General features: G+C 55.4%; 3 protein-coding genes across 3 annotated transcripts in view; all 3 read left to right on the forward strand.

Annotated features, from left to right (window-relative positions):
* The window catches only part of GIPR (gastric inhibitory polypeptide receptor), a 38,785-nt gene extending 33,354 nt beyond the window's left edge, over positions 1-5,431 (forward strand). The window contains exons 17-18 of the mRNA XM_038767635.1: positions 2,014-2,147; positions 5,392-5,431. Of these exons, the coding sequence (XP_038623563.1) occupies positions 2,014-2,147; positions 5,392-5,431 (174 nt within the window). The remainder of the gene's footprint in view (positions 1-2,013; positions 2,148-5,391) is intronic.
* FBXO46 (F-box protein 46) lies at positions 5,161-7,733 on the forward strand. Its single transcript, XM_038767159.1, has 2 exons — positions 5,161-6,467; positions 6,505-7,733. The coding sequence occupies exons 1-2, from the start codon at positions 5,451-5,453 to the stop codon at positions 7,282-7,284; spliced, it is 1,797 nt and encodes a 598-aa protein (XP_038623087.1). The 5' UTR covers positions 5,161-5,450; the 3' UTR covers positions 7,285-7,733.
* Positions 7,734-18,276: 10,543 nt separating this feature from the next.
* On the forward strand, positions 18,277-24,735 carry QPCTL (glutaminyl-peptide cyclotransferase like). The gene is made up of 7 exons (XM_038767636.1): positions 18,277-18,285; positions 18,684-18,818; positions 20,357-20,638; positions 22,293-22,445; positions 23,787-23,886; positions 24,086-24,202; positions 24,390-24,735. Exons 1-7 carry the CDS (start codon positions 18,277-18,279, stop codon positions 24,533-24,535), a joined length of 942 nt encoding a protein of 313 aa, XP_038623564.1. The 3' UTR covers positions 24,536-24,735.
* The last annotated feature ends 457 nt before the right edge of the window (positions 24,736-25,192 follow it).

The raw sequence follows: 25,192 nt of genomic DNA on the forward strand, positions 1-25,192 counted from the left end.
GAGTAAAAAAAATATGTACAAACATATATACATAGATACAGGTGCTGTGGGGAAGGGAGGGAGGTAAGATGGGGGGATGGAGAGGGGGACGAGGGGGAGAGGAAGGAAGGGGCTCAGTCTGGGAAGGCCTCCTGGAGGAGCCCACTGTTGGGTAGGGACTGTCTCTCTGTGTTGCCAACTTGTAACTCCCAAGCGCTTAGTACAGTGCTCTGCACACAGTGAGCGCTCAATAAATACGATTGATGATGATGACTAGGCCTCTCGCAGTAGCCCTACCCGCCCCCTTCTTTGCAGCCGCCCGCACCCCTAGATCCCCTTCTCCACCACCCCGAGATCCCGCAGCTTGGGTTCAAGACCCATTGCAGCTTCCGACTGATCCGTGTATATATGTATATATGTTTGTACAGATTTATTACTCTATTTATCTTACTTGTACATAGCTATTCTATTTATTTTATTTTGTTAGTATGTTTGGTTTTGTTCTCTGTCTACCCCTTTTAGACTGTGAGCCCACTGTTGGGTAGGGACTGTCTCTATATGTTGCCAATTTGTACTTCCCAAGCGCTTAGTACAGTGCTCTGCACATAGTAAGCGCTCCATAAATACGATTGATGATGATGATGATGATGATCCCCCCCTTCTTACCTCCTTCCCTTCCCCACAGCACCTGTATATATGTATATATGTTTGTACATATTTATTACTCTATTTTTATTTATTTTACTTGTACATATCTATTCTATTTATTTTATCTTGTTAGTACGTTCGGTTTTGTTCTCTGTCTCCCCCTTTTAGACTGTGAGCCCACTGTTGGGTAGGGACCGTCTCTAGATGTTGCCAATTTGTACTTCCCAAGCGCATAGTACAGTGCTCTGCACATAGTAAGCGCTCAATAAATACGATTGATGATGATGATGATGATCCGCCCAGGCCCCAGCGGAGGGGGCTGGGTAGGGACGCCGGGTTCCCCCTCTCCCTGTCTGGGATTAACCCCCCGACACCTCGCTGGCAACCCTCAGTGTTGTTCCATGCTGCCACTCTGCCAGGCTGATCGGGATTCAGGGTGGAAAAAAAACAGGTTTAGCCAGGGGAGGAAGCGGAGTCGGGGGGAAAAGTTGGCAGGGAATAGTCATTCAGTCGTATTTATAGAGCGCTTACTGTGTGCAGAGCACTGTACTAAGCGCTGGGGAAGTACAATTCAGAATATGCCACTCCCAGGCCCACCCACCCTTTCCCTTCTCTCCCACGGAGCTGGGAAGTTGTGGGTTGCAAAGGTGACGTGGGGGGATATCGGTGGTTGGTCCTCGGCCCCATCTTTTACTCTTATATTCGGGAGAGAACTAACTAAGCGATTTCCCGCCTCGAATTCGTTTGTGCTTCAGAGACCTTCCTTCCCTTTTCGCTGGGGGTGGGGAGCGCGAGAGGGAATTTGGGGAGACATCGACCCCCGGCCCACGTCATCCCCCTGGCCTGGAATGCCCTCCGTCTGCCCATCCGCCAAGCTCGCTCTCTTCCTCCCTTCAAGGCCCTGCTGAGAGCTCACCTCCTCCAGGAGGCCTTCCCACACTGAGCCCCTTCCATCCTCTCCCCCTCGTCCCCCTCTCCATCCCCCCCCTTCTTCCCTCCTTCCCTTCCCCACAGCACCTGTATATATGTATATATGTTTGTACATATTTATTACTCTATTTATTTTACTTGTACCTATCTATTCTATTTATTTTATTTTGTTAGTATGTTTGGTTTTGTTCTCTGTCTCCCCCTTTTAGACTGTGAGCCCACTGTTGGGTAGGGACTGTCTCTATATGTTGCCAATTTGTACTTCCCAAGCGCTTAGTACAGTGCTCTGCACACAGTAAGCGCTCAATAAATATGATTGATGATGATGATGATGATGAGACCGAAGCGCCAGACAGGTGCCCTCCATCGCGACTGCCCTCCATCCCCGGGTGGTCCAGAGTCACGCGCACCTGCTCTTCCTTCCCCCCCTCCCACTCCGTGCCCCTCCTGCCCAAGGAGGCCCCGGTGTCGGTAGAGACTGGGCCTAGGGCCAGGATTTCCCGGTCGGAGAACCTCCCCGCACCCTGGTCTGGGGCATCCGGAGGAGGGAAGATTCAGGCCCGGCCTTGGGCCGAGTTGGGGCCAGCCAGGTGCGGGCGGAGGCGCCGGGAGCCCCCAGAGCCGGGCGGGATTAGAACTCGGGTCCCCGCCCCGCAGGGAGCTGCCAAGTGGTCCAGGAACGCTGGCCAGCTCCGGTCAGACCCGTTCCACCGAGCCCCGGGGGCCAAGAGTTGATGGCATCCCGGGCCGCGCTAGGGACCAGGATTGATGCCCCCATACCCTTGGTCGGAGCCTTAGAAATGGACATCCAAGGGGGCAGAAGGCTCGGGTGGGAACTCGGGCCTTGACCCCACTGACCTTCTCCCCTCCTTCCCTTCCATCCTCCGCATCCCTACCGCCACCCGAATTTGTTTTTCTGGCGGGCAGGAGCCTGGCTCTTTAAATCCCCTGTCAATCAGAACTGTGGGTAGAAGGGACAGTCATCCAACCGTCCGGCCCGAGCTTTGTCTCCATCTTCCTGAGGCCCTGGCCACCACTGACCCTTGAGCTCGCTCTTCAGCCTCATCCCCGCCCCGATTCTTGGATCAGCCCATTACCGGACTGTTTTTTGGCTTGGCTTTTTTTTTTTTTAGCGTTTACTATGTGCTAGGTACTGGACTAAGCGCCGGGGTAGACGCAACGCAATCAGGTTGGACACAGTCCATGTCCCACTCGGAGCTGACGGTCATTTTGCAGATGAGAAAACTGAGGTACAGAGGAGGGAAGTGATTTGCCCAAGATCACACAAGAGACAGGCGGCGGAGCCGGGATTAGAACCCGGGAATGTTGGGCTGCATTGCACGCCTAGAGCAGGGGACTGAGCTCGGAAGCTGTGGCCTTCTGGCTTCCAGCTCTGAGGCCTGGGACCCCTCGCAATCAATCAATCAATCGTATTTATTGAGCGCTTACTGTGTGCGGAGCACTGTACTAAGCACTTGGGAAGTACAAGTTGGCAACATACAGAGCCGGTCCCTACCCAACAGTGGGCTCACAGAGAATCCTCCCCCCGAGATGTGCATACCCCACTGCTACCTCTCCAGGAGTCCTAGGCTGCCCTCTCATCATCATCATCATCAATCGTATTTATTGAGCGCTTACTATGTGCAGAGCACTGTACTAAGCGCTTGGGAAGTACAAATTGGCAACATATAGAGACAGTCCCTACCCAACAGTGGGCTCACAGTCTAAAAGTCTCACCCTGTCCCCTAGAAGACAGGGAAGCAGCCTAATGGATACAGCATGGGCTGGGAGTCAGAAGGACCTGGGTTCTAATCCCGGTTCTGCCACTTGTTTGCTGTGTGATCTGGGGCAAGTCCTTTCCATTCTGTGGGCCTCTGTGAAATGGGGAAAAAGACCATGAGCCCCATGTGGGTCAGGGATTGTGTCTAACCTAGACTGTGAGCCCGTTGTTGGGTAGGGACCGTCTCTACATGTTGCTGACTTGTACTTCCCAAGCGCTTAGTACAGTGCTCTCACACAGTAGGCGCTCAACAAATACCATTGAATAAGCCAGTATCAGCATGGCGAATGAATAGAGCACGGGCCTGGGATTCAGAAGGTCGTGGCTTCTAATCCCGGCTCCGCACCCTGTCTACTGTGAGACCTTGGGGAAGTCACTTCACTTTTTCATTCATTCATTCAATCGTATTTATTGAGCGCTCACTGTGTGCAGAGCACTGTACTAAGCGCTTGGGAAGTACAAGTCGGCAACATATAGAGACGGTCCCTACCCAACAGCGGGCTCACAGTGCCTCAGTTCCCTCATGTGTAAAATGGGGAGTGAGACTGTGAGCCCCACTTGGGACAGCGCCCATCCGCCAAGCTAGCTCTCTTCCTCCCTTCAAGGCCCTACTGAGAGCTCCCCTCCTCCAGGAGGCCTTCCCAGACTGAGCCCCTTCCTTCCCCCCCCATCCCCCCCATCTTACCTCCTTCCCTTCCCCACAGCACCTGTATATATGTATATACGTTTGTACATATTTATTACTCTAACTTGTACATATCTATTCTATTTATTTTATTCTGTTAGTATGTTTGGTTTTGTTCTCTGTCTCCCCCTTCTAGACTGTGAGCCCACTGTTGGGTAGGGACTGTCTCTAGATGTTGCCAGTGCTCCGCACACAGTAAGCGCTCAATAAATACGATTCATTCATTCATTCAATCGTATTTATTGAGCGCTTACTGTGTGTGGAGCACTGGACTAAGCGCTTGGGAAGTACAAGTTGGCAACATCTAGAGACAGTCCCTACCCAACAGTGGGCTGATTGACAGGGACTGGGCCACGCCTTTTTGTTTGGATCCGCCCCAGCTTTTAGAACCGGCCCCTAGTAAGCGCTTAACAAATACCATAATAATGCCTATTTTTAATTATCATCCACCCCGGCGCTCAGGACAGGACAGCTTTTAGACTGTGAGCCCACTGTTGGGTAGGGACTGTCTCTGTGTGTTGCCAATTTGTACTTCCCAAGCGCTTAGTACAGTGCTCTGCACATAGTAAGCGCTCAATAAATACGATTGATTGATTGATTGACAGGCACATAGTAAGCGCTTAACGAAATGCCCTTAAAAAAAAAAAGAGTGAGATGTGTGTGGGGGTGGGAATTGGCAGACGGTCCCTGGCGGGTCGCGGCCCCGCCCCCCGCGCCGCTGGCGTCCATATATGGGCACGGCCCCAAACGCCGCCCGCTGATTGGCCGGCGGCATCACGCGCTTCTGTCAACAAAGGGGCGGGGCCGGCGAGGCGCGCGGTGGGGCTTCCCCGGCACCTCAGCGCCTCGGACGCCCCGCGCACGCGCGCAGAGGGGCGGGGCCATCCGGGGAGGGGCAGAGCGGGTTCCCAACGCGCATGCGCGCCCCCTTCCACGGGCACCGCCCCCCCCCCACACCCCACGCTTGGGGGGGGGAGGAGAGGTGTGGGATCGTCAATCGTATTTATTGAGCGCTTACTACGTGCAGAGCACTGTACTAAGCGCTTGGGATGACAATTTGGGGTGAGCTGCGGTGTTTGTGGGGTGACGTGAGGGGTGCCGGGGATGCCCAGCCCTTCCTGGAGATGGGTCAGGTCCTGCCCAGCCATTTGGGCCTGAAGACCCCAAGGCCTGAGCCCCCACGGACCCCTCAAATCCCTGGCACCCTTGCCCATCACACAGGCCCACAATTGGGCCCGTGCGCACGTTCGCCCAGCACCCCTGGAGCGAGGGCTCCCTGCCCAGCCGTGGCCCCCGTCGAGGGGACCCAGGAGGTAGAGGCTCCCCGTTCCCGGCGTCTCCGCTGAGCCCGTCCGTTCTGTGCCCGCAGGTGGCCCCGGGCCCCCTTCCCTGCCCCGGCCATGCGGTGAGCCCTGGCCCAGCGCCACCATGGAGCCCGGGAGCCTGTCGCCCGTCCAGCTGTGGTGCCCGCGGCCCTTCGGCACCTCCTCGCAGAACCAGCCCCGGCCCCCGGCCCGCAAGCCCCCGGCCTGCCCGGACGGGGGAGGGCCCGCCTGCTCGGAGAACACCCCGCCGGCGCCCGACACCGCCGCCTCGCCCCCGCCGCCCGCGCCCCCGCTGCTGGCCACGGCCCCCGGCGAGGAGGGGCCCGTGCTGCTGGACACGTGGTACGTCATCAAGCCCGGCAACACCAAGGAGAAGGTGGCGTTCTTCGTGGCTCACCAGTGCGGGGCCGGGAGGGTCAGCGCCATGAAGGTCAAGGGTCACTGGGGCAGCGACAGCTCCCAGGCCAAGCGGCGCCGGCGCAGCCACGACCCGGCCAAGGCCCGGCCCGAGCCCGGCCGGCCGGAGCCCGGGCAGCCGCCGCCGGGGTCGGTGCCCGGCGAGGATCCCGACTTGCTGTCCGTGGCCGAGATGGTGGCCCTGGTGGAGCAGCGGACGGCCCTGGCCCTCCAGGCCTCCTACCCCCGCGGCGGCGCGCCCCCCGCCCCCGTGGTGTTCGTGTCGGCCGAGCGGGCCGGGGGCCTGGGGGGCCCGGGCGCGCCCGAGGGGGCCGAGCGGCGGCCCGGGGACTGCAGCCGGGTGGCAGAGGCCGTGGCCCAGTTCGAGGCCTGGCGGGAGGTGGGGGAGCGCAAGGACGAGAAGGGCGGGGCGGGGGCCGGGGCCGCGGGTGAGGTGCGCATCGCCTTCCGCATCTCCAGCGGCCGGGACTCCCGCTCGTCGCCCCCCGGGGAGGGCGGGGGGGCCGGTGGCGGCCGCCAGGGCTGCGCGCTCCCCGGGGGGCCGGGGGGCCCGGACAAGATCACGTGCGACCTGTACCAGCTCATCAGCCCCTCGCGGGACGCCCTGCCCACCAACGTGGAGTACCTGCTGGCCCGGGCCGACGGGCCCGGCGAGCCGGGGAGCGGCGGCGGGGAGCCCGGGGCCCCGCCGCCGCCGGCCCCGGTCCCCCCCCGCCGGGGCCGCCGAGCGGCCGGACAAGCCGGCCCGGGACTCGGCGCCCCCGGCCGCCGCCCCCGCGGCCGGGGCCGGCTTCCACGTGGACGTGGTGGTGACCGGCGTGGTGGACCAGTGCGTCTTCCTGGGCCAGGACGGGGCCAAGAACGTGCAGGAGGAGACGGTGCGGCTGGGCGGCACCCCCGTCCCCGAGGAGCCCCCGCCCCCCGGCCAGCTCTTCCTCCTGCCCCGGGGGCCCGACGAGCCGCCGGCCCCGGCCCCGGCCCCGGAGGCGGCCCCGGCCCCCGGCCGGGCCGGGGGCGAGGCGGAAGCGGGGGACCCGGCCCTGTGCCGCCTCTACCGCCACGTCTCCCACGACTTCCTGGAGATCCGCTTCAAGATCCAGCGGCTGCTGGAGCCGCGCCAGTATCTGCTGCAGCTGCCGGACCACGTGCTGGTCCGCATCTTCAGCTGCCTGCCCACCCGGGCCCTGGCCGCCCTCAAGTGCACCTGCCACTACTTCAAGTGCGTCATCGAGACGTTCGGCGTGCGGGCCGCCGACTCGCGCTGGAGCCGGGACCCCCTGTACCGCGAGGACCCCTGCAAGCAGTGCAAGAAGCGCTACGCCCGCGGCGACGTGTCGCTGTGCCGCTGGCACCCCAAGCCCTACCACCACGACCTGCCTTACGGACGCTCCTACTGGATGTGCTGCCGCCGGCCCGACCGCGAGGCGCCCGGCTGCCGCGTCGGTCTGCACGACAACAACTGGGTCCTGCCCTGCCGCCCGCCGGCCCCCGAGCGGGGCCGCCGGGAAGACGGCAGGTGAGGGGCCCCCGGCCTTGGGGGGGGGCCCGACTGAGCCACCCCCTCCCCTCTCCGCGAGTCCGGCCTCACCGACCGGGGCGGGGAGCCCCCGGGACCGGTTCCCCCCCCCACCACCCCGACAGCCCCTCCCGAGCCGCGGCCCCAGGGCGACCGCAGCTCGGGGGGGCGACACGGGCCGCCTGGGGCCGCGGGGTGGAGCGGTCCGGTCATCGACCGTTCCTCGACGATCCCGCGGTGCCCCGTCCCTCCGGAGTCCCGGGTCGGACCTCCACCCCAGACCTTGCTCCTGAATCCTACCAGCAGCGAGCAGATGGCAGCTAACACGGGCACCGAAGCAGGGTCCTTCGACACCGCCTTTCCTCCCACCCATCCAGTCCTCCGTCGAGGTCCCGCGGCCTCCCGGTAGCCACCCCTCTTCCTCCTCCCCCCCGAGGAGTCGCCAGCAGGGTCAGGCCCGGGAAGGGTCCCGGGCGCCTCCACCCCCATCCCTCACTGGCCAGCACCACCGACCCGGGGTGGGCAGCCGCAGATTCCCGCCGCGTTTCCTCGGCAGCCCCTCTCTCGGGGCCCCCCCGATCGGTATTTCCAGGTCGTGGACCCTCGGCGAACCGACAGAGCCTGTCCCCTCTCTGACGTCCTTCAGCGGGGCCCGGGTCCCCGACCCCGGGTGCTCTGCTCGCCCTCTCCCCGGTCCCCCTCAAGCTGTGAATCGGACATCTCCCTCTCCCGGAGCCGGGCGGGCCTGGCTGGCTCGAAAGTTTGGGTTGATTTTGTTTTCTTCTGCTGTGAACTCGCTGCCCCAGGCCGCTCCCCGCAGCCCTCTGCCACCCGCCACCGAGGGGATGACCCTCCTGGAATCCCGTCCCCCCCACCCCCAGCCCCGGGGCGGTATAGGTTTTTGGTTTTTACCTCCGCAGTTCTGGATGCTTCTTGTGTGTCATGTTTGACTGGTTTTTATCGGTTCTTTCTATAAAGTCAATATTTATAAGGCAGTGGTCTGCCGCATTGCTTCTTCCAGCCAGGCACGGAAAGGGGGGCTGCCTCACCCTCCCTCGAGGAGAAGGATCCGTGGAAGACCCCTTCTCCTCGGTCTTCACACACTGTGGCCTTCCTGAAGCCAGAGTAGGGATGGGTCCTGTTCTGTTTTAGGAAACGCCTGTCCGTGACCAGAGTCAGTCTGCCCTGGTGTCCAGCCCCCTCCCAACTTCAGTGCGTCCTGCCTGTGAGGTCCAGAGCCTCTCTTGCTGGCCAGATAATAATAATAATAACACTAATAATAATAATAATCCCCAGACACCAGGGATTCTTGCTCTTCCCTGCTCCCTGCCACTTGTCCCTCTTTCTCGCCAGCACAGTCCCCTGTGGACTGCCTTGGGTGCCTAGATATTGGAAGGGAATCTGGCACCTGGGTCCTGGAGAATCCCAGCCCCCAGAGCCACTGGGGATGGTGGGCCAGACTGGACCAGGTGTTGCAGCGGCAGAAGGGTCTGGCCAATCCACTGGAGAAGGAGCATGGTCTAGTGGATACAGCACAGGCCTGGAAATCAGAAGGACCTGGGTTCTAATCCTGGCTCTGCCACTTGTCTGCTGTGTGACCTTGGGCAAGTCACTTCATTTCTCTGTGCCTCAGTTACCTCATCTGGAAAATGGGGATTTAGACTGTGAGCCCCATGTGAGACAATCTGATTACCTTGTATCTACCCTGGCGCTCAGAACAGTGCTTGGCATATAGTAAGCGCTTAACAAATACCATAATTATTATCTGGGACATGGACTGTGTAAGCGCTTAACAAATACCATTAAAAAACCCCAAAATATATAAAAAAAATCATGCTCTGAGGAAGAGCTCACCCCTCTAGACTGGGAGCTTGTGGGCAGGGAATCTGTCACCAACTCTGTTATATTGTACTCTCATAAGGGCTTAGTGCAGTGCCTGGCACAAAGTGAGTGCTTCATTCATTCATTCAGTCCTATTTATTGAGCACTTACTGTGTGCAGAGCACTGTTCCAAGCCCTTGGGAGGGTACAATAAAACAAACAACGAAAAGCAGACACATTCCCTTCCCACAACGACTTTACAGTCTAGAAGGGGAGACACACACTAAATAAATTACAGGTATATGCATAAGTAGTGTGGGGCTGGGAGGGGGGATGAATAAAGGAAGCACTTAAGGGTGACGAGGAAGAGAGTGGGAGAAGAGGGCTTAGGGAAGCCTTCTTGGAGAAGATGTGCCTTCATACAGTTGTATTTATTGAGCGCTTACTGTGAGGGAATCACTGTGGAAAGCCTTGGAGAAGATGTGCCTTCATTCAGTTGTATTTATTGAGCGCTTACTGTGTGCAAATCACTGTACTAAGCACTTGGGAAAGTACAATACAACAACAGACACCCTGCCCACAACAAGCTCACAGTCTAGAGGGGGAGACAAACATTAATATATATAGATATACATGCCATCTTGTACTTCCCAAGCGCTTAGTACTGTGTTCTGCACACAGTAAGTGCTCAATAAATACGATTGATTGATAGATAAATAAATTACAGATACATACATATATGCCGTGTGGATAAGAGGGAGGATGAAGGGAGCAAGTCAGGGTGACGCAGAAGGGAGTGGAGAAGGGGAGAGGAGGGCTTAGGGAAGGCTTCTTGGAGGAGATGTGCCTTCAATAAGGCTTCGAAGTGGGGGAGAGCAATTATCAGTCTGATATGAGGAGGGCAGGTGTTCCAGGCCAGAGGTAGGATGTGGGCGAGAGGTCGGTGGCAAGATAGACCAGATCGAGGTACAGTGAGGTTAGCATTAGAGAAAACGAAATGTACGGGCTGGGTTGTAGTAGGAGGGGACAAAGTGATTGACTGCTTTAAAGCCAATGGTGAGGAGTTATTGTTTTATGCAAAGATGGATGGGCAACCACTGGAGTTTCTTGAGGAGTGGGGAAACATGGTCTGAACATTTTTGAAGGAAAATGCTCCGGGCAGCAGAGTGAAGTATGGACTGGAGTGGGGAGAATCAAGAGGCAGGGAGGTCAGCAAGGAGGCTGATACAGTAATCAAGGCGGGATGGGATAAGCGATTGTATTAACATGGTAGCAGTTTGGATGGAGAGGAAAGAGCAGGGGACCTGTTAAAAGAAACCCAAACCGCCAAAAAAATCAGACTCTGAGGAGAAGCAGCATGACCTAATGGATAGAGCACGGGCCTAGGAGTCAGAAGGAACTGGGTTCTAATCCTGACTCTGCCAGGTAGCTGCTGTGACCCTGGGCAAGTCACTTAACTCCTCTGTGCCTCTTACCTCATCTGTAAAATGGGGAGTAAGACTCAGCTCCATGTGGGCTAGGGATTGGGTCCAACCTCATTTGTTTGTATCCACCCCAGCGCTTAGTACAGTGCCTGGCACATAGTAAGCGCTTAACAAATACCACAATTATTATTACCATCTAGATTGGGAGCTCACTGTGAGCAGGGAATGTGCCGCCAACTCTATATGTAGACTGTGAGCCCCATGTGTCACAGGAACTGTGTCCAACCTGATTAACTTACATCTACCTGATTATCTTATATCTGTGAGAAGCAGTATGGCTTGGTGGAAAGAGCCCGGGCTTGGGGGTCAGAGGACGTGGGTTCTAATCCCAGCTCGGCCCCTTGCCTGTTGTGTGACCTTGGGCAAGTCACTTCTCTGACCCTCAGTTACCTCATCTGTAAAATGGGGATTAAGGCGTGAGCCCCACGTGAGACCGCCCTATTACCTTCTATCAACCCCAGCGCTTAGGACAGTGCTTGGCACATTGTAAGCGCTTAACAAATACCATTCATTAATATTATTATTATTATTATTACCGCATCGCTTAGAACGGTGCTTGACATATAGCGCTTTACAAGTACCATTACTGTGATTATTGTTCATCATCAATCGTATTTATTGAGCGCTTACTATGTGCAGAGCACTGTACTAAGCGCTTAGTTGTTGTTACGCTACACTCTGCCAAACACTTCGTGGCTCAGTGGAAAAGAGCCCGGGCTTTGGAGTCAGTGGTCGTGGGTTCAAATCCTGACTCAACTGTCAGCTGTGGGACTTGGGGCCGATCACTTCACTTCTCCGTGCCTCAGTTCCCTCATCTGTAAAATGGGGGTGGACTGTGAGCCCTCCGTGGGACAACCTGATTACCGTGTATCCCACAGCGCTTAGGACAGTGCTTTGCACATAGTAAGCGCTCAATAAATGCCATTATTATTAGTAGTAGTAGTAGTCCAGTGGCCGGCACTCAGTTAGCCCTCAATAAATACGTACGAGGCACAACTTCTGCTCCAGCCCGCCGCCATCGCCGCCGCCTCAGGCGACGACCAACCGCCCGACTTCCGTGAGGCGGGAAGCGACGCCCGCCCGTCTGGCGGGAGGCGTGGCCTCCCGCTGCCACTCACGGAGGGCGCTGCGCCCATTGGCCAGAACGTCCATTAGTGGGCGGGGCTTGAGCAGGGAGGCTCCGGCCCCGCCCCACTCTCGGGGTTGGCGCGGCTCCCATTGGCCCAAACTGCCTTAGGTAGGCGTGGCCTGAGCGGGTTGGTTGTGGCCCCGCCCCGCTCACGGGGAGGGCGCTGCTCCCATTGGTCCAAACTGCCTTCGGTGGGCGTGGCCTGAACAAGGTGGATGTGGCCCCGCTCACGGGGAGGGCGCTGCTCCCATTGGTCCACACTGCCTTTGGTGGGCGTGGCCTGAGCGGGGTGGTTGTGGCCCCGCCCGCTCACCAGGACGGCGCTGCTCCCATTGGTCCAAACTGCCTTTGGTGGGCGTGGCCTGATCGGGGTGGCTGTGGCCCCGCCCCTTTCCCGCCCCGCTCACGGGGAGGGCGCTGCTCCCATTGGCCCAAACTTCCTTTGGTGGGCGTGGCCTGAGCGGGGTGGTTGTGGCCCCGCCCGCTCACCGGGAGGGCGCTGCTCCCATTGGCCCAAACTGCCTTTGGTGGGCGTGGCCTGAGCAGGGCGGTTGTGGCCCCGCCCGCTCACCGGGAGGGCCCTGCTCCCATTGGCCCAAACTGCCTTTGGTGGGCGTGGCCTGAGCAAGGTTCATTCATTCATTCATTCATTCATTCAATCGTATTTATTGAGCGCTTACTGTGTGCAGAGCGTGTGCTAAACGCTTGGGAAGTACAAGTTGGCAACATATAGAGACGGTCCCTACCCAACAGCGGGCTCACAGTCTAGAAGGGGGAGACAGACAACAAAACAAAACATATTAACAAAATAAAATGAATAGAATATGTACAAATAAAATTAATAAATGAATAGAGTATTAAATACGTACAAACATATTTACAGGTGCTGTGGGGAGAGGAAGGAGGTAAGGCGGGGAGGATGGGGAGGGAGAGGAGGGTGGCTGTGGCCCCGCCCCCTTTCCCTCCCCGCTCACGGGGAGGGCGCTGCTCCCATTGGCCCAAACTGCCTTTGGTGGACGTGGCCTGAGCCGGGTGGCTGTGCCCCGCCCCCTTTCCCACCCACTCACCGGGAGGGCACGGCTCCCATTGGCCCAAACTGCCTTCGGTGGGCGTGGCCTGAGCCGGGTGGCTGTGCCCCGCCCCCTTTCCCCTCCCCGCTCACGGGGAGGGCGCTGCTCCCATTGGTCCAAACTACCTGCGGTGGGCGTGGCCTCAGCGGGCCGGCTGTGGCCCCGCCCCCTTTCCCGCCCACTCACCGGGAGGGCGCTGCTCCCATTGGCCCAAACTGCCTTCGGTGGGCGTGGCCTGAGCGGTGTGTCTGTGGCCCCGCCCCGCTGAGGGGTCGGGCGCGGCAGCCATTGGCCAGAACGTGGCTCCGTGGGCGGGGCTTAGTAGCGCGTTTGTCCGTGGCCTCGCCCCCCCCCGCCCCGGCGGCCGGTGTCCCGGTTCCCGGTGTCCCGGTGGCCGGCCATGCGGAGGGGGTCCCGGGCGCGGGCCAAGGAGAGCGGGGCCCAGGAGGCGGGGCGGGGCCGCCTGCCCCGGGCCCCGCTGCCGCTGCTGCTGCTGGGCCTGGCCGTGGGCGCGGGGCTCTACGTGGCCTGGGGCCCGGGCGGCGGCGGCGGCGAGGAGCGGGCAGGCCCGGCGCCGCCGCGGGGGGACCCGCAGGTGAGAGACACACACACACACACACACACACACACACACACACACACACACACACACACACACACACACACACACACCCGCGCCCCCACCAATCAATCTGCGCATCAGGCAGAAACTCCTCCCCCTGGGCTTCCAGGCTGTCCATCCATCCATCCCCTGGCCCCCTCCTACCTCCCCTCCCTTCTCTCCTTCTCCAGCCCAGCCCGCACCCTCCGCTCCTCCGCCGCTAATCTCCTCACCGTTAGGCCTCGTTCTCGCCTGTCCCGCCATCGACCCCCGGGCCTGGAATGCCCCCAGTCCCTCTGCCCATCCTCCAAGCTCGCTCTCTTCCTCCCTTCAAGGCCCTCCTGAGAGCTCACCTCCTCCAGGAGGCCTTCCCAGACCGAGCCCCTTCCTTCCTCTCCCCCTCGTCCCCCTCTCCCTCCCCCCGTCTTACCTCCTTCCCTTCCCCACAGCACCTGTATATATGTATATACGTTTGTACATATTTATTACTCTATTTATTTATTTATTTTACTTGTACATATCTAGTCTATTTTGTTTTGTTGGTATGTTTGGTTTTGTTCTCTGTCTCCCCCTTTTAGACTGTGAGCCCACTGTTGGGTAGGGACTGGCTCTATGTGTTGCCAATTTGTACTTCCCAAGCGCTTAGTACAGTGCTGTGCACATAGTAAGCGCTCAATAAATACGATTGATTGATTGATTGATTCCTCCCTTCAAGGCCCTGCTGAGAGCTCACCTCCTCCAGGAGGCCTTCCCAGACTGAGCCCCTTCCTTCCTCTCTCCCTCGTCCCCTTCTCCATCCCCCCATCTTACCTCCTTCCCTTCCCCACAGCACCTGTATATATGTATATATGTTTGTACATATTTGTTACTCTATTTATTTTACTTGTACCTATCTATTCTATTTATTTTATTTTGTTAGTATGTTTGGTTTTGTTCTCTGGCTCCCCCTTCTAGACTGTGAGCCCACTGTTGGGTAGGGACCGTCTCTATATGTTGCCAGCTTGTACTTCCCAAGTGCTTAGTACAGTGCTCTGCACACAGTAAGCGCTCAATAAATACGATTGATTGATTGATTATTAAGCGCTTACTATGTGCAAAGCACTGTTCTAAGCGCTGGGGAGGTTACAAGGTGATCAGGTTGCCCCACGAGGGGCTCACGGGCTTCATCCCCATTTTACAGCATAGTGGCTCAGTGGATAGAGCACGGGCTTGGGAGTCAGAGGCCATGGGTTCTAATTCTGGCTCTGTCACTTGTCAGCTGTGTGACTTTGGGCGAGTCACTAAACTTCCCTGAGTCTCAGTTACCTCATCTGTAAAGTGAAGTGACTTGCCCAAAGTCACACAGCTGATAAGTGGCGGAGCCGGGATTAGAACCCATGACCTCTGACTCCCAAGCCCGGGCTCTTTCCACTGAGCCACACTGCTTCTCTGCTATGAATAAGACCCTTTCATACTTGGGGATTTGTGCAGGAATGTAATCAAGCCATACAGACATATATGACAGACAGTCATACATACAGACTTCTAGACTGTGAGCCCACTGTTGGGTAGGGACTGTCTCTATATGTTGCCAACTTATACTTCCCAAGCGCTTAGTACAGTGCTCTGCACACAGTAAGCGCTCAATAAATACGATTGAATAAAGTGGGGATGAAGACTGTGAGCCCCACGTGGGATCCCGGCTCTGTCACTTGTCAGCTGTGTGACTTTGGGCAAGTCACTAAACTTCTCTGTGCCTCAGTTCCCTCATCTGTAAAGTGGGGATGAAGACTGTGAGCCCCACGTGGGATCCCGGCTCTGTCACTTGTCAGCTGTGTGACTTCGGGCAAGTCACTAAACTTCTCTGTGCCTCAGTTCCCTCATCCGTAAAGTGGGGATGAAGACTCTGAGCCCCACGTGGGATCCCGGCTCTGTCACTTGTCAGCTGTGTGACTTTGGGCAAGTCACTAAACTTTTCTGTGCCTCAGTTCCCTCATCTGTAAAGTGGGGATGAAGACTGTGAGCCCCATGTGGGACAACCTGATGACCTTGTTATCTCCCCCCCACCCCAGTGCTTAGAACAGTGCTTGGCACATAGTAAGCGCTTAACAAATGCCATCATTATTATTATTACAGATGAGGTAACTGAGGCACAGAGAAGTTAAGTGACTTGCCCGAAGCCACACAGCTGGCACTTGGCGGAGCCGGGATTTGAACCCATGACCTCTGACTCCAAAGCCCGTGCTCTTTACACTGAGCCACGCTGCTTCTCCGTATTAGAAGCAGCAAAGTTCAGACGAGGGAACTGAGGCCCAGCGAAGTGAAATGCCTTGCCTAAGATCACACAGCAGACAAGTGGCAGAGGCAGAATCGGAACCCAAGTCCTGCTGATTCCCAGGCCCATGCTCTAATAAGTAGGCCGCGCTGCTTCCCAGTGGGTGAAGCTTCCTATTGCTCTATTTATTATCATATTGTCCTTTTCCAAGCGCTTAGGACAATGCTCTGCACACAGTAAGCGCTCAGTAATGAACGAGTGCGAAAAAGAGCACGGGTTTGGGAGTCAGAGGTCTTGGGTTCTAATCCAGACTCCGTCACTTGTCAGCTGTGTGATTTAGGGCAAGTCACTGAACTTCTCTGGGCCTCAGTTACCTCATCTGTAAAATGGGGATTAAGACTGTGAGCCCCACGTGGGACAACCTGATTACCTTGGATCTACTCCAGTGCTTAAAATAGTGCTTGGCACATAGTAAGCGCTTAACAAATACCATCATTATTATTATTATTATTATTATTATTACTACTACCAAGCACTGCGGTGCATACAAGCTAATCAGGCCGGACAGAGTCCGTGACCCACGTGGAGTTCCCAGTCTATAACCCCATTTTGCAGATAAGGGAACTGAACCCCTGAGAAGTGAATTTCAGTTCAGTCATATGTACAGAGCCCTAATAATGTGCAGAGAACTGTACTAAGCGCTTGGGTGAGTATATTATTCCACTAATAACGGATACATTCCCTGCCCACAAGTGACCTGCCCAAGGTCACACTGCAGACAAGTGGCGGGTTAGGACCCAGGTCCTTTGACACCCAGGCCCTTGCTCTTTCCATTAGGCCATGGCTACGTCCTTAATCAATCAAAAGATTTACTGGACGCCTAATTTTATTAGAATGAGAAGAATTCTAATAATTCCAAGAAGAATGAATTCGAAGAATTCAAAGAATTTATTAGAATTTGAATTTATTAGAATTAGAGAAGCAGCGTGCCTTTGTCCTGGAACAACCTCCCTCTTCATATTTGACACTCTACCCACCTTCAAAACCTCATTAAAAACACATCTAATCCTTTTTTGGGGGGGAGGGGGATTGGTATTTGTTAAGTGTTTACTATGTGCTAGGCACTCTACTAAGCACTGGGGTAGATACAAGATAACCTGGTTGGACACACCCCCTGACCGACAAAGACCGCACAATCCCTATTTTGCAGCTGAGATAACTGAGGCACCGAAAAGTTAAGTAATTTGCCCAAGTCACTTAATAGCAGACAAGTGGCAGAGCTGGAATTCGAACCCAGGTTTTCGGACCCCCAGGCCCATCGTCTTTCCATTAGGCCACGCTGCTTCTCTCCTCCAAAAGGTCAATGAAGCCCTCATTTCTTCTTCTCCGACTCCCTTCTGCATCACCCCTGCCCATGAATTTCCATTCTTTATTCACTCCTCCCTCGGCCCTTCAGCACTTATTACATCCATAGCCTATCTGTAATTTATATTAATATTTGCCTCCCACTCTATACTGTAAGCTCATTGTGGGCAGGGAACGTGTCTGCTTGCTGTTATTATTTCCTTCAAGGCCCTACTGAGCTCACCTCCTCCAGGAGGCCTTCCCAGACTGAACCCCTTCCTTCCTCTCCCCCTCGTCCCCCTCTCCATCCCCCGCATCTTACCTCCTTCCCTTCCCCACAGCACCTGTATATATGTATATATGTTTGTACATATTTATTACTCTATTGATTTTACTTGTACCTATCTATTCTATTTATTTTATTTTGTTAGTATGCTTGGTTTTGTTCTCTGTCTCCCCCTTCTAGACTGTGAGCCCGCTGTTGGGTAGGGACTGTCTCTATATGTTGCCAGCTTGTACTTCCCAAGCGCTTAGTACAGTGCTCTGCACACAGTAAGCACTCAATACGATTGATTATTGCACTCTCCCGAGCACTTAGTACAATGATCTGCACTGAATAAGCGCTCAATAAATACAACTGACTGACATTACTGTCTGTCTCCTCGTCTAGACCGTCAACCTGTTATGGACAGGGAATGTGCCTACCAATTCTGTTCTCTTGTGCTCTGCCAAGCAATTAGTACAGTGCTCTGTACATTGTAAGCGCTCAATAAATTCATTCATTCAATCATCATAATAATAATGATGATGATGGCGGTATTTGTTAAGCGCTTACTACGTGCAAAGCACCGTTCTAAGCGCTGGGGGATACAAGGTGATCAGGTTGTCCCACGTGGGGTTCACAGTCTTCATCCCCATTTTGCAGATGAGGGAACTGAGGCACAGAGAAGTGATCACACAGCTGAGCAGTGGTGGCGGTGGGATTAGAACCCGTGACCTCTGACTCCTAAACCCGGGCTCTTTCCGCTGAGCCACGCTGCTTCATATTTATTGAGCACCTACGCTGTGCAGAGCACCGTACTGTTTGGGACAGTACAATACAGCAATAAACAGACACATTCCCTGCCCACAACGAGCGTACAGTCTTCTAGAGGGGGATTGATTGATCAGCTATGATTAATGGATCGATTCCCCCCCCCCTCTCCGTTTCAGGTCCGCAGTCTTCCTCGGGCCCGGCTGCAGCAGTTGCTGAGCCAGCTGGATGCGCGGCGCCTCTGGGGCACGTACTTGATGATGATGATGGTATTTGTTAAGCGCTTACTATGTGCAAAGCACCGTTCTAAGCGCTGGGGGATACAAGGTGATCAGGTTGTCCCACGTGGGGTTCACAGTCTTCATCCCCATTTTGCAGATGAGGGAACTGAGGCACAGAGAAGTGATCACACAGCTGAGCAGTGGTGGCGGTGGGATTAGAACCCGTGACCTCTGACTCCTAAACCCGGGCTCTTTCCGCTGAGCCACGCTGCTTCATATTTATTGAGCACCTACGCTGTGCAGAGCACCGTACTAAGCGTTTGGGAGAGTTCAATACAGCAATAAACAGACACATTCCCTGCCCACAACGAGCGTACAGTCTTCTAGAGGGGGACTGATTGATCAGCTATGATTAATGGATCGATTCCCCCCCCTCTCCGTTTCAGCTCCGCAGTCTTCCTCGGGCCCGGCTGCAGCAGTTGCTGAGCCAGCTGGATGCGCGGCGCCTCTGGGGCACGTACTTGCAGCCGCTGCTGGTCGAGCGGAGCCCGGGCAGCCCCGGGAACCTGCGCGTCCGACAGGTGAGGGGCTGGGGCTCAGGTGCGTGAGGGGCTGTGGCGACCTTCGGGTTGGGCGGTGAGGGGCTGCGAGGGGCTGGGGCTCTGGTGATCGTAGGGTGGGCGGTGAAGGTCCGCGGCCTGAGCAGCCGTGGCCCAGGATGGGCGGGAGTCCCCTCAGTATCAATCCATCGACGAACCAATTTAATTTATTGAACGCTTACCGTATGCAGAGCACCTTACTAAGCATTGGGGAAAGTAAATGTAACCGGTAACAGAGTTGAGAGGCCTCCTCCCCCGGGCCTGGAATGCTCTCCCTCTGGCCATCCACCAAGCTAACTCTCTTCCTCCCTTCAAGGCCCTACTGAGAGCTCACCTCCTCCAGGAGGCCTTCCCAGACTGAGCCCCTTCCTTCCTCTGCCCCTCGTCCCCCTCTCCATCCCCCCCCATCTTACCTCCTTCCCTTCCCCACAGCACCTGTATATATGGATATATGTTTGTACATATTTTTTTTTACCCTATTTATTTTATTTGTACATATCTATTCTATTTATTTTATTTTGTTAGTATGTTTGGTTTTGTTCTCTGTCTCCCCCTTTTAGACTGTGAGCCCACTGTTGGGTAGGGACTGTCTCTATATGTTGCCAATTTGTACTTCCCAAGCGCTTAATACAGTGCTCTGCACATAGTAAGCGCTCAATAAATACAATTGATGATGATGATGATCCGCCAAGCTAACTCTCTTCCTCCCTTCAAGGCCCTACTGAGAGCTCACCTCCTCCACGAGGCCTTCCCAGACTGAGCCCCTTCCTTCCTCTCCCCCTCGTCCCCCTCTCCATCCCCCCGCATCTTACCTCCTTCCCTTCCCCACAGCCCCTGTATATATGTATATATGATTGTACATATTTATTACTCTATTTTACTTGTACCTGTCTATTCTATTTATTTTATTTTGTTAGTATGTTTGGTTTTGTTCTCTGTCTCCCCCTTCTAGACTGTGAGCCCACTGATGGGTAGGGACGGTCTCTATATGTTGCCACCTTGTACTTCCCAAGCGCTTAGTAGTGCTCTGCACACAGTAAGCGCTCAATAAATACGATTGATTGATTGATTGAGAGACACATTCCCAGCCCACAGTGAGCTTACAGCCTACAGGGAGATACAGACATGAATGTGAAATAAATAATTTACAGATTATGTGCAGAAGCGCCGTGGGGCTGAGGGAGGGATGAATAAGGGGTGTCAATCCAAGTAGCAGCAGCGTGGCTTAGTGGAAAGAGCAAGGGCTTGGGAGTGAGAGGACGTGGGTTCTAAACCCGGCTCTGCCGCTTGTCTGCTGTGTGACCTTGGACAAGTCACTTAACTAGTCTGGGCCTCGGTTACCTCACCTGGAAAATGGGGATGAAGGCTGTGAGCCCCGCATGAGTTTCCCTTGTATCTACCCCAGCGCTCGGAACCGTGCTTAAGCACTTAATAAATACCATTTAAAAAACAGTACAAGGGTGGCACAGAAGGGCTCTCCTCGCCCTGACCCCCGACTGACTCCCCATCTGTGCCCCCAGTTCCTGGAAGGGGAGCTGCGGGCCCTGGGCGCCGGCTGGCACGTGGAGCTGGACAGCTTTTCCGCTCGCACCCCTCGCGGGGCCATCCCTTTCTCCAACGTGGTGGCCACGCTGGCCCCCGAGGCCCCCCGCCGCCTGGTCTTGGCCTGCCACTTCGACTCCAAGTACTTCCCGCCGGGAGAAGGGCCCTTCCTGGGGGCCTCGGACTCGGCCGTGCCCTGCGCCCTGCTCCTGGAGCTGGCCCGGGCCCTGGACCCCGAGCTCCGCCGGGCCAAGGAGGAGGTAACGGGCGACGCGGCGTCAATCCTGTTTATTGAACACCTACGTTGTGCAGAGCACTGTACTAAGGGCTTGGGAGAGGACAGTGCAACAGTGGAACAGACACATTCCCTGCCCACAACGAGCGTACAGTCTAGAGCGGGGGAGTGCAGGGGGAGACAGACATTAATATTACCTCCTTCCCTTCCCCACAGCACCTGTATATATGTTTGTACATATTTATTACTCTATTTTACTTGTACATATCTATTCTATTTATTTTACTTTGTTAGTATGTTTGGTTTTGTTCTCCGTCTCCCCCTTTTAGACTGTGAGCCCACTGTTGGGTAGGGACTGTCTCTATATGTTGCCAATTTGTACTTCCCAAGCGCTTGGTACAGTGCTCTGCACATAGTAAGCGCTCAAATACGATTGATGATGATGATAATATAAACAAAGGAATTACAGATAAGTATATAAGTGCGGTAGGCCTGGGACGGAGAACAAAAATAATAACGATGGCATTTGTTAATCGCTTCCTATGTGCCAAGCCCCGTTCTAAGCACTGATGCAGATACAAGCTAATACAGTCCATCAATCGTATTTATTGAGCGCCTACTGTGTGCAGAGCACGGTTGTACGCAGTCCCTGTCCCACGTGGGACTCATGGTCTTAATCCCTGTTTTACAGATGAGATAACTGAGGCCCAGAGAAGGGAGATGACTTCCCCATGGTCACATCATCAATCGTATTTATTGAGCGCTTACTGTGTGCAGAGCACTGTACTAAGGGCTTGGGAGAGGACAGTACAACAGTGGAACAGACACATTCCCTGCCCACAATGAGCGGGGGAGTGCAAGGGGAGACAGACATTAATATAAACAAAGGAATTACAGATAAGTACATAAGTGCTGTAGGCCTGGGACGGGGAACAAAAATGATAACGATGGCATTTGTTAATCGCTTCCTATGTGCCAAGCCCCGTTCTAAGCACTGATGCAGATACAAGCTAATACAGTCCATCAATCATATTTATTGAGCGCCTACTGTGTGCAGAGCACGGTTGAACGCAGTCCCTGCCCCACGTGGGACTCATGGTCTTAATCCCCGTTTTAAAGATGAGATAACTGAGGCCCAGAGAAGGGAGATGACTTCCCCATGGTCACATCATCAATCATCTTTATTGAGCGCTTACTGTGTGCAGAGCACTGTACTAAGCGCTTGGGAAGTACAAATTGGCAACATATAGAGACAGTCCCTACCCAACAGTGGGCTCACAGTCTAAAAGGGGGAGACGGAGAACAAAACCAAACATACTAACAAAGTAAAATGAATAGAATAGATATGTACAGGTAAAATAAATAAATAAATAGAGTAATAAATATGTACAAACATATATACATATCCTATTTATTTTATTTTGTTGGTATGTTTGGTTTTGTTCTCTGTCTCCCCCTTTTAGACTGTGAGCCCACTGTTGGGTAGGGACTGTCTCTATGTGTTGCCAATTTGTACTTCCCAAGCGCTTAGTACAGTGCTCTGCACATAGTAAGCGCTCAATAAATACGATTGATGATGATGACAGGTGCTGTGGGGAAGGGAAGGAGGTAAGATGGGGGGGATGGAGAGGGGGACAGGGGGTGGGGGGGGAGATGGGCCCACCCTCTTGTCCCCCCAGGGGTCCCCCATGACGCTCCAGCTGCTTTTCCTGGACGGGGAGGAGGCTCTCGAGGAGTGGAGTCCCACGGACTCCTTGTACGGCGCCCGGCACCTCGCCCGGCGAATGGAGAAGACACCCCATGGCCCTGGCACCTCCCAGCTGGAAGCCATTGTGAGTGTCCCTGTACTGCCTGAGGCCTCGGAGGCACAGTAGAGATGGGGCAGACTAGGATCCCCCTGCCCCTGTCAACTGCTGCCCTAGACAGGCCCGAGGCTAGTCCCCCACCCTCTCTTTTTTTTCTTTATGGTATTTGTTAAGTGCTTACCATGTGCCAGGCACTGTACAAAGTGCTAATCAGGTTGGACACAGTCCATGTCCCGTATTCATTCATTCCAAAATATTGACTGAGCGCTTACTGTGGACAGAGCATTCATTCATTCATTCATTCAGTTGTATTTACTGAGCGCTCAATCAATCAATCGTATTTATTGAGCGCTTACTGTGTGCAGAGCACTGTACTAAGCGCTTGGGAAGTATAAGTTGGCGACATAGAGAGACGGTCCCTACCCAACAGCGGGCTCACAGTCTAGAAGGGGGAGACAGACACCGGAACGAAAACACAGTAACAAAATAAAATCGATAGAATGGTAAATATGTACCAATATGTTGCCAATTTGTACTTCCCAAGCGCTTAGTACAGCGCTCTGCACATAGTAAGTGCTCAATAAATACGATTGATGATGATGTACAAGTAAAACAGAGTAATATTCATTCATTCATTCATTCAATCGTATTTATTGAGCGCTTACTGTGTGCAGAGCAGAGCACTGTACTAACTGCTTGGGAGAGTCCAAATCAACAATAAACAGACACATTCCCTGCCCACAACGAACTTTGGGGCTCACGGTCTTAATCCCCGTTTTACAGAGGAGGTAATTGAGGCAATCAATCATATTTATGGAGCCCTTTTTGTGTGTAGAGCACTGTTACGTGCTTGGGAGAGTACAGTGTGACAATAATAATAATGATCGTGGTATGTGTTACAGAGCAGGTAATTGAGGCAATCAGTCATATTTATGGAGCCCTTTTTGTGTGCAGAGCACTGTTAAGTGCTTGGGAGAGTACAGTGTGACAATAATAATAATGATTGTGGTATGTGTTAAGTGCTTTCTATGCACCGGGCACTGTGCTCTGCACATAGTAAGCGCTCAATAAATATGATTGATGATGATGATGATGCTAAGCACTAGGGTGGAAACAAGCTAATCGGGTTAGACACAGTCCCTGTCCCACGTGGGGCTCACAGTCTCAATCCCCATTTTCCAGATGAGGGAACTAAGACCCCGAGAAGTGAACTGACTTGCCCAAGGTCATCCAGGAGACAGGTGGCGGAGCCCAGATTAGAATCCCGGTCCTTCCAACTCCCAGGCGCGGGGGCTCTGTCCACTAGGCCATGCTGCTTGGCCCCTCTCGTGTCCCACCGCTTCTACCCTCCTTCCCCTCCTCTGTCAGGAACTGTTCGTGCTCCTGGATCTGCTGGGCGCCCCTGCCCTCTCCATCCACAGCCACTTCCCCCGCACGGCCTCCTGGTTCCAGCGGCTCGTTGGCATCGGTACCGCCCGCCCGCCCGCCCCGCGCCGGTTTCGGGGCAGAGGGATGGAGGGAGGGGAGGGGGAGAAGTAGGCGGGAGGCCAGGCCTCATCCCGGGATTAAGGGTGGCAATTCCCCTTCGGTCCCTGGGGGCCGGGGGGAGGATGGAAGGCAGCCTTGGGGGTTACAGTTCGCCCCCACACCGGGCCCCTTCCCCACAGAGAAGCGACTGCATCGGCTCGGCCTCCTGGAATCCCACTCCCGGGAGGAGTTGTACTTCCAGCAGGGAACTCCCTACGGCCCCGTGGACGATGACCACGCGCCCTTCCTCCGCAGAGGTATCTGGTGCCCCGGTCCGCCCCGCTCCATCCCCCCGAACCCCTGGGCCAGAGGCGCCCTCAGGGCTGGAAATGAAGGGAGACGGGGTCATATCCACCCCTGCACTGCCCCACCCCTCCCCTGCGATGATTCTCTCGGTAGGGATGCCGTGCCAATCCTCCCTCTTTTTCCCCTTCGCCCATCCAGGGGTGCCGGTCCTGCACCTCATCGCCACCCCCTTCCCCGCGGTCTGGCACACGCCCGCTGACACGGAGGAGAACTTGGATCCACCCACCGTCCACAACCTCAGCCGCATCCTCCTCGTCTTCCTGGCCGAATGTCTGGGCCTTTAGCGGCGCCCGGCACCGGAGCGGGACAGTTCAAACTGGGGGCCAGGGCAGCCTCAGCCCTTCAAGAGGTCCCTGACTGCCACCGCCTCGACGCTCCTTGCCCCCAACGGAGGACCGGAACCAAGGGGCCGGCCCAGAGGGGTCGGGATCGGGGTGGTGTCTGAGCCATTGCCCTGTTTGACAATATATTCCATCGGTAGCGTCCAGCAGCTTCGTGTCCTGACTAGGCGCTCCGTAGCCGGCCCCCTCCCTCGCCGGCCCCTTCCCTAGCCGTTGGCCAAGCAAGGTGCCCTCCGGTGAAGCCACAGAGACAGGGGACTGACCTGTGTGGCTTGAAACACCCGCAGATCCCAAAGGGTGTGGATGGAGCCGCGGTTAAGTACCTGGGCTGGTGGAGGGAAAGTCAAGGATGGAGAGCGGACAGTTCCAGGTGGTCAATGAGCAGCAGCACGGCCGAGTGGAAGAAGCACGGGTTTGGGAGTTGGAGGACCTGGGTTCAAATCCTAGATCTGCCAACTGCTTGCTGTGTAACCTCGGGCAAGTCACTCAACTTCTCCGTGCCTCAGTTCACCCGTTGGCCCTCCTACTTAGACTGTGAGGCTTCTGCGGGAGAGGGACTGTTTCCAACCTAATTATCTTGTATCTACCCCGGCGCTTAGA

This window comes from Tachyglossus aculeatus, chromosome 26 (assembly GCF_015852505.1).
Source record: "Tachyglossus aculeatus isolate mTacAcu1 chromosome 26, mTacAcu1.pri, whole genome shotgun sequence".
Taxonomy (NCBI): Eukaryota; Metazoa; Chordata; class Mammalia; order Monotremata; family Tachyglossidae; genus Tachyglossus; species Tachyglossus aculeatus.